This window comes from Setaria viridis, chromosome 9 (genome assembly GCF_005286985.2).
Source record: "Setaria viridis chromosome 9, Setaria_viridis_v4.0, whole genome shotgun sequence".
Taxonomy (NCBI): Eukaryota; Viridiplantae; Streptophyta; class Magnoliopsida; order Poales; family Poaceae; genus Setaria; species Setaria viridis.
In genome coordinates, this window is record NC_048271.2 from 2,795,713 (window position 1) to 2,806,208 (window position 10,496).

A 10,496-nucleotide genomic window follows, 5' to 3' on the forward strand; every position below is an offset into this window, starting at 1 on the left:
TGCTCGACCTGACGAGCCTTCCTTTTTTTTTTTTTGGGGGGGGGGGGGGGGGGGGGGGGGGGGGGGGTAATATATAGAGGCCCTGACGACCTGTTGGCAACAGCCCGGCTGTCGCTCTTCCTGGAAGGAGGAGTTGCCATCCGCGCATTGAAAAGGGTCATCAATGCTTGGTTCACTCAATGGTTTGATAAGAGTGAGTGAGTGATGGCAACTCCATATCTTGTGGATCTTTCGTAACGGCTTTCACATTCGGTTCTTGATGGGTTCGATCAATCACCTGGGAATCGTGTATCAATGGTTGCCCAACGCCCAGTGACTTGGTGAACATAATCTGGCCGTCGTCCGGAACGAGAACAACTTTATTACAGGTTGCATGTGTCTCTGACGGCACCAGAAGAGAAGAAACCAAAATTGAGCATTAGCGTCCTGCAACCCTATTTCACCCATCATGACATCTTAGCAGCGTCAGCTTGGTTCAAATCTGAGCCTTCATAGTTGTTAAGGAGCTTGTGCAGCGGGAGAACAAGTGGTGCCAGCGACGCCAGCACGATGCAGAGTAGTGCCGCGATTCCAACCCACCAGGTAAAAACTGGGAGCCCAAGCATAAGCTCATCACAAACTGCACCAAAAAAAAAAATCAAATATCCATGATTTCATCGATTGAGTTGTTTAGGCAGTTGCATCATAAAAGCCTATTGAAACAGAAGCAAGAGAAAGCAAACTAGAAGTCTAGAACCATCTGTCATTTTCAGAAAGCGAATATGGTACTTGTTAATCGATAGGAATCTCTAAAGTAAGTGAATCATAAAGACGACGGTAGACAATTTGCTGTCAGAAATAACTTAATACGTGCAAGAGCAACTCATCAATACATAAGATAGATACAGCACAAGCCCACTGATTGATTCTAGTCTGAAATTTTACTAGGAACCAACGACCAAGATTGCAAGGGTGTGTATCTGGCACTGTGCAAGGACTTGTTCTTAGATATTTTAGAATGGCAACTAATAACATGGAACTGAAAACAAGCGGATGCCAGATGCTAGTATTTTATATTTATTAAATGGAAACGGCAGAAATTCATGACAAATCAGTTAGAACACCCAACCACTCAATCATAATGTATCAACAAGTAGGACTAGGACCAATGGGAGCATGCAAAAATGGCATTCGGATCAATGAATTAGGGAAGTACAGACACAAAAGTAGAAGCTGTTAGGTAGTACTGTAGTATCAAGTTAGTGTACTGAGCTTTGCCTCTTCTTAGCTAAGTAGGAAGAAACTTAACTCTCCAATTTTATGGTCATCAAGCATCCAAGCCTATTAGGATTCCAAATAATCTTTGCAAGGCTTCCAGTTCCTAGATAAACAGTGTAATAACAAGCATTGAGCACTGATGAACCAACTTAGGAAATGCATGATGCTGCTCAAACCACTGATTCTTCCTATGGGTTTGCGCCGGAATGCCCAAATTACAGAGCCAGATTCATCCAATACTGTCTTCATCAGGAGTAAAAGGATGTATATTTCTCAGCTCATGCATAGACTTGCTAAAGGTTCTAACATTGACCTATTCCATCTTAATATCATAAAAGACGTCTAAAATGAATTATGGTGAAACACTAATGCCATACCAATATTAAAAAGCGCATGTTCTCTCTCTGGCACATTAGGCTTCGCCACCACACCCTCAGGCTCCACAGTGACAAGAACATAAACCTGAAATCGATCACATACAGCCGTCAAAAAATCACCTCGTTAAGGAATGGTATTGGGATTCTACAGGAAAGCAGCAAATTCAGCTCATTGGTTGACAACGGATGACTGATCAGCACTAACCGGGTTGCTACCCTCAGCCTTGAAAATTATCTTCTCTGTGTTGAGCAGCCTCCTGTTCTTGCTGCTCCAGTCCGCACCGTCAGGATCATCTACAAGCCGAATCGAAAAGCTGGACGGTATCTACAGATGCAGGCACAAACAAAGCCGTTACAAAACACGAAGATGCTGCAATTTCGTTTCTCTGACGGGAAGGGCACAGATCATACGGGAAGGGCACAGATCATACGGAGGCCGGGTAGGAGATCTTGACTTCGTACCACGCGGACGGCCGCAGCCCGTTGATCCTGTACACCCGCCGGCCGTTGCGCAGCGGCATCGTCTCGCCCACCAGCTCCTCGCCGACGCTAAGAACCCTCGTCGATTCCTCCGCGCTGCAGGGGAACGCACGGTGCGGTCAGTGGAACAGGGAAGGCGGAGCGGATCGAGGGCTCGAGGCAGTGGGGACGAGGGCCAGACCTGTGCGCTGCGGAGGAGAGCAGCAGCAGCGCCGAGAGAAGGACGACGAAGACGATGCGGCCGCGGCATGGCGAGGCGAGCGGCCGCCGCGGAGATGGCATGCCGATAGTTCGGCTCTGTGCGACGACGGGCGTCGGAGATGAGCCGGATGGAAGGATGCGTCGGGAGAGGAGTGATGGTGGCCTCGAGGAGGCTAGATGGGCCTTCAAATTTCCAAACAGGCCTTTGCTACGAGCAGTCCAGTTTGTTGGGTGGGCCGCCTCTTCCTCTAAAATTTTATTGGGCCGACATACTTAGCACTCGCTCGATCTGTTTTGCGCGCGAAATTAGCGGTTGAGTGTTGGTTGACCGCAGGCTTCTCTCTAACAAAAAAACAAACCTACAGTTGCTTTCAAAAAAAAAAAACCTACAGTTGCTTTTTTCTTTCTCTCGCCATCGTTGATGCCCAGAACAGAGAGCACTCCCTGTGATTTTAATCACAGACGCTCAAATACACGCACGCACACTTGCCTGTACGAACACACGTACGCAATCCTATCTCTATGAGCACCTTTGAAAGATTGAGCCGGCAAATCTTTAAGATTGACGAAGTCACCACTGACGCCTCGCACCTACCACTGAAAGAACAGCGAATAGCGCTGGTTAAATTCGCCACATGTTTTGTTGAGATTAACAATTCATCGAGAAGAAAAACAGTTCATCCAATATAAGAGGAGTTAGGCAGAGTCGCAGGACAGCAGCATATCGCAATGCACTAATGCAGTGACCGCAAAGGCACAAAGCACAGTGAGTCACTGACGAGCTGGGGAGCTCAGCCCTTGTTGACTTGGGAAGTTGGGAGGTGCCAAATTGACATTTTACCATAAATGCGACACTGTAGCGTTTCGTTTGTATTTGTGAATTATTGTCCAAATATTGACTAATTAGGCTCAAAAGATTCGTCTCGCAAAGTACAACAAAACTGTGCAATTAGTTTTTGATTTCGTCTACATTTAGTACTCCATGCATGTACTGCAAGTTTGATGTGATGGAGAATTTTCTTTTTGCATAGTGTCAAAGTTGGGAGTTCTGTGGGAAGTAAACAAGGGCTCGTGCTGGGCTGCTGGCGTGTCTGCGCGTGCACTAGCGAGACGCCGGGGAATGGACAGTGGAGTCGCCTCTGCCACAGGCTGACAGTGCAAGTTGCGCGTCTCTTTTGCCGCGAAAAAAGAAAAGGGAGGCGCTTCCTTTCCGGTGGTGCTGCCCCCGTTGGCCGCCAGTGAGCCAGATACGGAGACGAAGAGAAAAGATAGCTTTCGGCGTCCGCGCTTGAATCCTTTGCGCCACCGCACGTCCGCACCATCTGGGTTCCTAGCGTGGTAACCCATGGGCCAGCCAAGGGATGTTATGCTAGCAATAGCATGTTCCAGAATCACAAAACGAGTCAAAGAAATGCCGGCAGCTCGCCAAGTTTGCCAGTGCAAATCCGTCGTGGGAGCCAGAGAACTGGTCACCAGATAAAAGCAGCTCATGGAGTAGCACATTTCTCAACCCCAAATTTGCCACACATTTTCCGCCCCATGCACGGGTGTGCGCACGGGCAACGCGTGAGTCGAACAAAGAGCTCACACTACGGTCTTGTTTAGTTCACCCCCAAATTTTAACTTTGGCACTATGCAAAAAGAAGATTACCCATCACATCAAACTTGCGGTATATGCATGGAGTACTAAATGTAGACGAAATTAAAAACTAATTGTACAATTTTGTTGTACTTTGCGAGACGAATCTTTTGAACCTAATTAGTCAATGTTTGGACAATAATTCACAAATACAAACGAAATGCTACAGTATTGCTACAGTAATTTTAGCACCCTAAAGTTGGACAGAACCGGAGACCATTTGAATTTCGATTCATGTCTTTTGATGAGCAGTTTGAAGTTTCCTGTTTTGACGGAGATTGCAGTTGCAGAGTTGAGAGTCCGTTTTTTTGGAAAAAAAGAGTTGAGAGTCCGTCCCTGGTGTACTTTGGAATCAACTGGAGATGGGACTGTGGGAATGCAAGCAGAAGAGCAGACAATTCTGAACTCAATGGACCCAACTGGTCCGGACAAATTGGCCAAGGGATCGCCGTCGTTACGGGCCCTGGAGACCTGGACCAATTCAAGGTTGCTGCCCGGACCAGGGCCACCGCCGCATGCGATGGGACACGACAGTTGGTTACTCGTTCAGTTATTGATCATTGATATCAGTACATCACCATTTTTGGGAAAGGCTAGAATGTCTTAACCCATTTTAAGTGGTAAAGAATCAGGAGGTTGCCTGGGCACGTTTTTACCCTTTTCTTGTTATGTTTAATCGGGAGCACCTCTATCTCTCTCTTATTTGCAGTTGTCCATCGAGTTGTTCTCTTGTCGCATGCTTTTCCATCATCAGAGCGAGATAAGATGTTTTAGCAAAAAAAAATATATATATGCTAAAAAATTGCAGACATGCGCACGATGTCAGAGGAACAGCCAAGCTACACTTGGATACCACATAACCAAAAATTTTATTCCAACCGCTCGACCGGATCAAAACAAAAAGACCAAATCATAGTGTCAGATAAGCAAACAATGCAATGCAAATCCATTCGACCGTGTCAGGCCAAATAGTTTAGCCCAAGCAGCCGGAGCGAATTCCAAGGCCGTTTTGCCCATCACATGCGTCTCATTCGTTTGGCTGATGGCGATTTTTAATTTCATTGATCTCCCAACCGCAACCCGCCACGAAAATCCATTGGTCAACACAGTGCCCCACCGCACGGGATCCCTCGCCCTGCCCACCCGAAGCAGCAGCGGTCACGGCCGGCACCCGCCGCTTTAATCCACATGGATGATGGATCCCCCTCCTTCCCCACCTGAAGCCACCAGGTACCCGCGACTGCAAGGACCCAGTCCATGGAGCACCCCGTCTCCCACACGCCGGCCACGCCCGCAGCACGGGGGTCGCGGGGCTCCGTGCACCGAGCCCACGCGGTCCACCGTCCGCGCCCGCCACGATCACGCCGACCCCGAATTCTCCACTGGTTTATTCTGCACGCACGGCTTTTTAAATCCGGGAAGCTCCAAATTACATTCGCGGAAGAGGGGGATTAGTGATAAAGTAAGCGGGTTTATGTGATCGAAACCGTCGATTGGAACTAAAAACCAACACGTCCGCCCAAAGTTAACCCCGGCTCTTTCCTTTTCCTTCCCCTTCGCTTCGTTGGCTCGGCCGCCTCCGCCGCTGCCTCGCTCCCACCGCGCCCACCACCACAGAGCCCGAGCCGAGCCGGGGAACGCGGGGGCGCAGCGTCGCGCACCTCGCCATCCGCGCGCGAGAGAGAGCTCGCTCGCTCCTCCGCCTAGGGTTAGGGTTCGCGCGCTGCGGTGTGGGGGAGGGCCGCGGGCGCGCCCGGCGCAATGCGGAGGTCGCCTGGGCCCGGCGCGCCGTGCCGCCGCCGAGCGATCCAGGGGTTCGTGGCGCTCTTTCTCGCGTACGCGCTCGTCGTGCTGCTCCTCGAGTCGCCCCTCGTGTCCACGTCCCTGCCCGGGGCGGCGGGGGCGTCCGCTGCGGCGTCGCGGAAGCTCCACCTCGACGGCGCGTGGGAGGGCGGGCGCGCGGCGCCGGCGCGACCGTCGAAGCACCCGCACAGGGAGACCCTCTCGGCGGACGGGGGGCGCCGGCGGTCGGGGATCGTCTCCGGCCTCGAGCTCCGCCACCTCAACTCCACACGCTCTGGTTCGCTGCGCAAGGTCGCCGCCGAGGCCGCGGAGTTAGGGGCGCGCGTGTTCTCCGACCTGCAGACTCTCGCGACGACCCTGCCGTCCTTGGAGGATTCGTCAGACGAGGAGGAGAAGAGCAAGTGCCCGCACTCGATCGTCCTCAGCGGCGACGAGTTCCGGGAGAGGGGGCGGGCGGTGGAGCTGCCGTGCGGGCTGACGCTGGGCTCGCATATCACGGTGGCCGCGACGCCGCACGAGGCGCACCCTGAGCGGGATCCTAAGATCACGCTGCTGAAGGATGGGGAGGAGCCGATCATGGTGTCGCAGTTCATGATGGAGCTGCAGGGGCTCAAGACGGTGGACGGCGAGGACCCGCCCAGGATTCTCCACTTCAACCCCCGCCTCCGCGGCGACTGGAGTGGCAAGCCGGTGATCGAGCAGAACACCTGCTACCGCATGCAGTGGGGCACTCCACTCCGCTGCGAGGGCTGGAGGTCCCGTGCCGACGAGGAGACTGGTATGCACCCTGCGCTGTCACTGAATAATGTATTGTTAAGCTATCGATTACATTGGCTCAATGATTTTGTTTTCATTGAATCGTTCTGCAGTTGATGGGTTGGTGAAGTGTGAGAAGTGGATTCGGGATGACGAAAGGCGGTTGGAGGAGTCAAAGACGTCATGGTGGCTGAACCGGCTCATTGGGCGCACAAAGACTGTCTCCGTTGATTGGCCATACCCATTCGTGGAGGACCGCCTGTTTGTTCTTACTCTCACTGCTGGATTGGAAGGTTACCATGTGAATGTTGATGGACGGCATGTGACATCATTTCCATACCGCACTGTAAGTGGCTCTCATTTGTCCATGAAGTGATGGGGAATGGAATGAAATATTAATGGTGGCGTTTGACACTGTTGTTAACTTTTGTCTCTGGTGGTGCTGTCAGGGATTTGTGCTTGAGGATGCTACTGGCTTATCATTGAATGGGGACCTTGATGTGCAATCAGTGTTTGCGGGGACTTTGCCCACTACACATCCTAGCTTTTCTCCACAGAAACACCTAGAGATGTTACCCAGTTGGCAGGCCCCTCCCCTCCCAGACGAACCAGTTGAGATTTTCATCGGTATCCTGTCAGCGGGCAACCATTTTGCTGAGCGTATGGCTGCGAGAAAGACATGGATGTCTGCTGCACATAAGTCTTTGAATGTCGTGGCCCGCTTTTTTGTTGCCCTGGTAAATCGTGAAGGCCAAACTTGAGCACTCTTTTTTTGTACAATGGACTTGAGCTGATCAATTTTCATTTTTCTGCAGCATGGCAGAAATGAAGTTAATGCTGAGCTGAAAAAGGAGGCTGAGTTTTTTGGGGACATTGTTATTGTGCCATTCATGGATAGCTATGATTTGGTTGTTTTGAAGACGATTGCCATATGCGAATATGGGGTATGTCTAAGAGCTTTCTTTCTTCAAAATTTGCTACTATGAAGTCGTTGTAAGATACTTTCTCACTATAATGAATTTGTCCTCTCAGGTCCGTGTTGTATCTGCTAGATACATAATGAAATGTGATGATGATACTTTTGTTAGACTTGAATCAGTAATTACTGAAGTGAGGAAAATCCGGAACGGTGAAAGTCTCTATATAGGGAACATGAATTATCACCACAAGCCATTACGCAATGGGAAATGGGCTGTTACTTACGAGGTAAACTTGATATCTGATTCCACAATGTTTATGTTCTCATATGCCTTTCATTGATTGAAAAGATGTCTTGTTCACTACATTGCTGTAGTGAACAGTTTGATACTGGGTATTTGGTCTGTCTGGGTATTGAACAACATTAGCAATTAAATTTATGTTCCTAGTAGGGTCTAAATTGTTCATGAAACCTTGAAAGCATGTATAAAGTTGATTCATGGTACCTTGATGTCAAATTTACCCAATCTTTTGTCCTGTTTAAAGAAATCTATGAAGGATTCATTTACTGTAAAACATATGAAATAACTGAATGGTGCGCTACATGAGTTGATATTGCTCATTACTGGCTGGATTAACTATTAAATTATCTCCATAAGTTAAAAGTTTCATCTAATTATCACTGCCCATGGAACAAAAGCACTTCTGTCAAGCTGTTCCCTGTAAATGCCTTCACACTGTTGGCTTCTACTTTGCCTGTTTTTTGGTCCGAACAACCCGTGTGTTGACTTTTTTCTTATGTGCACTGAGGAAATTGTAGCCTTGAATCTTCTGAACTTCACAACTAATTTACAGCTTCCATCTTTAATATTTAGCTTGTTTCATTGTTAAAATTACGAAGCTATTTGTATTGAAAAAACATAGAACTCATGTTGCTGAGATTGGCTTGATGTATGCATATTTTTCATCAATAACCGCTGAAAGGTCAATTCCGTTACTGTATGTCCTCTGCTCATATCCACTCCAGTGTAATACATGCTAATTCATAGTAATATTTCTTAACTTGATCATGCCTGCATTCAATGTAGCAAAAGTGAAACATGAGCTTGTGCACAGGTAGTCTTTGTAGCAGTAAAAGTTGACATGACAGATGCAGCCGATTGTTGGTGTAGGAGTATAGGACTATAGGTATTACACCGCTACAGTTGGCTTTATTGCTTTGTTGAATTAGTCTGTACAAAGATAGATATCTTACCCTTGGATGTGATTGTGCATCCTTTGATCTCGTGGTAAGAGTCACTTTTAGTTTTATATCATATACTTGTACCAGTAATAGAACCCTTCAGGTATGCAATCAGGCTGAGTTTAGTTGACACTTAGCAAAGCAGCATCCTCTACCTCACTTGTCACTTCACCGTGCATGACTCCGTATGTCAGTGGAAAATCAATGGTCTATGGCACTGAGACATGTCTTTTTTTAATTATTCTTTTCACTTCATTCTTCTACCAAGTCCCCCCTTAACGTTGTCTGGACACTGGATTGCACTGAAGTTCTGCATTTAACATGTGCGTTTTCTAATCTATGTTTATCTTCTATGCTTTACAGGAGTGGCCAGAAGAGGATTATCCAATCTACGCAAATGGTCCTGGATATGTTATATCCTCTGATATTGCAGATTCCATACTATCGGAATTTGTAAACCATAAATTGAGGGTAAGCTCAGTTGATTGCTTCTGGTCGGCATTTCATGACACTAATAGGGGCCCCCATATGGTAACTTGTTTTCAACAATCTGCACACTTAAGAATAACTGGGGATCAATCTGATCATATTTTCCCTCCAGAAGTTCATAAACAAACTACAATTTGATTACACTACCACTAGATAGGCGGTACATTATGATTTGGCAAGAATCTAATTTCATTTCTTGCTATGCAGCTTTTCAAAATGGAGGATGTGAGCATGGGCATGTGGGTCGAGCGGTTCAACAACACTAGACTTGTTAAATATGTTCACAGCGTCAAATTTTGTCAATTTGGATGCATAGATGATTATTACACTGCACACTACCAATCACCGAGGCAGATGTTATGTTTGTGGGACAAACTGCAGGCTGGAAAAGCACAATGTTGCAATATGAGATAGCAATAATGGAGGTGGTGGTACTTGAACATTTAAATGGTAGTGGCGCCCATCCTTATTTGCAGAGGAGTTAGATGACCTGGAAGACCCAAGATTCAAGAAATGCTGACGATAAATTAAGCCCTCCAGATGACTAACAAATGGCCATTTAACGGATTTTTTTGGTACAGCTGACCAGACTCTGTTTCAGCTGGAAACAAAGGGAATGGGTGTAGTGCAGCCTGTAACGCCTTTCATGACTGAGCTTCTGGTGCTCGTTTTAATCTCAACACATGGACGAAAGTTCTGTGGGCAGTATGAGCGCTGCTTTAGGACTTCTTTTGTAAATGCGAAGGGTAGAAAGTTTAGTTAAATTATACTTCTGCTTTTGGTACGATTGGCTGTGGTTGCAATCATAAACAAGTAAACAACCCAGCTGAGCTGGTACAGATGAGCGATCTTGGTAGTGTAACAGAATTTTGCTGTGCATTCTCTTTAACATGGTCATAAGTAATGACTTGATTTAGCAGGCAGACTTGTCATTATCTCCCACGTTAATGTAGTTCGGGACTTTGGCTTTATTATGTTTTATCACCAGGAACTATTTTATCTCCTAGCAGTCTTGTGCAATGTTCACATATGTGTATTATTTGTGTATATCTACCCATTAACAAAATTATCTATGTACATATGCTTGATTTCCTTTTGGATGCACGAAAATATTCTTAACATAATTTGAAGCAAGTCCTTGGAATTATATACACGTACGTTACGTGAAAAATCGAGTTTCATGTTTTTTTTTTTGAGTAACGAGTTTCATGTAATGCACACCACATTCTAGCCAACATACTCCAAGCTTGAAAAGGCCCAACTCTACAGGCCCAATCTCCTAAAGAAGCCTGCAACGTCGAAAATCTCGGGCTTCAGCCCACGGGGCCACGGG

The 10,496-nt window shown here is 47.4% G+C and overlaps 2 protein-coding genes across 3 annotated transcripts; one reads left to right on the forward strand and one right to left on the reverse strand.

Annotated features, from left to right (window-relative positions):
* Positions 1–332: 332 nt before the first annotated feature.
* On the reverse strand, positions 333–2,456 carry LOC117836193 (uncharacterized). Of its 2 annotated transcripts, XM_034715568.2 has the most exons (6): positions 2,296–2,456; positions 2,066–2,210; positions 1,840–1,959; positions 1,635–1,719; positions 1,289–1,360; positions 333–619 (listed from the first exon to the last, which is right to left on the reverse strand). In XM_034715568.2, exons 1-6 carry the CDS (start codon positions 2,394–2,396, stop codon positions 447–449), a joined length of 696 nt encoding a protein of 231 aa, XP_034571459.1. In that variant the 5' UTR covers positions 2,397–2,456; the 3' UTR covers positions 333–446. The 2 variants fall into 2 exon arrangements, with proteins under 2 accessions (XP_034571459.1, XP_034571460.1); XM_034715569.2 differs by lacking the exon at positions 1,289–1,360.
* Positions 2,457–5,448: 2,992 nt separating this feature from the next.
* On the forward strand, positions 5,449–10,134 carry LOC117839982 (hydroxyproline O-galactosyltransferase GALT6). Its single transcript, XM_034720435.2, has 7 exons — positions 5,449–6,535; positions 6,627–6,859; positions 6,963–7,250; positions 7,329–7,457; positions 7,546–7,719; positions 9,038–9,145; positions 9,371–10,134. Exons 1-7 carry the CDS (start codon positions 5,716–5,718, stop codon positions 9,575–9,577), a joined length of 1,959 nt encoding a protein of 652 aa, XP_034576326.1. The 5' UTR covers positions 5,449–5,715; the 3' UTR covers positions 9,578–10,134.
* The last annotated feature ends 362 nt before the right edge of the window (positions 10,135–10,496 follow it).

What these genes read in the sequence shown, in the direction of transcription:
- LOC117839982 (XM_034720435.2), top strand. Translation starts at nt 5,716, where the DNA reads ATGCGGAGGTCGCCTGGGCCCGGCGCGCCGTGCCGCCGCCGAGCGATC. An exon ending in AATGGGCTGTTACTTACGAG is followed by an intron (nt 7,720 to 9,037) that starts GTAAACTTGATA and finishes TATGCTTTACAG; the next exon opens with GAGTGGCCAGAAGAGGATTA. An exon ending in TTGTAAACCATAAATTGAGG is followed by an intron (nt 9,146 to 9,370) that starts GTAAGCTCAGTT and finishes CTTGCTATGCAG; the next exon opens with CTTTTCAAAATGGAGGATGT.
- LOC117836193 (XM_034715568.2), bottom strand. Translation starts at nt 2,396, where the DNA reads ATGCCATCTCCGCGGCGGCCGCTCGCCTCGCCATGCCGCGGCCGCATC. An exon ending in AGGCTGAGGGTAGCAACCCG is followed by an intron (nt 1,720 to 1,839) that starts GTTAGTGCTGAT and finishes GATCGATTTCAG; the next exon opens with GTTTATGTTCTTGTCACTGT. An exon ending in GATGACCATAAAATTGGAGA is followed by an intron (nt 620 to 1,288) that starts GTTAAGTTTCTT and finishes TTTTTGGTGCAG; the next exon opens with TTTGTGATGAGCTTATGCTT.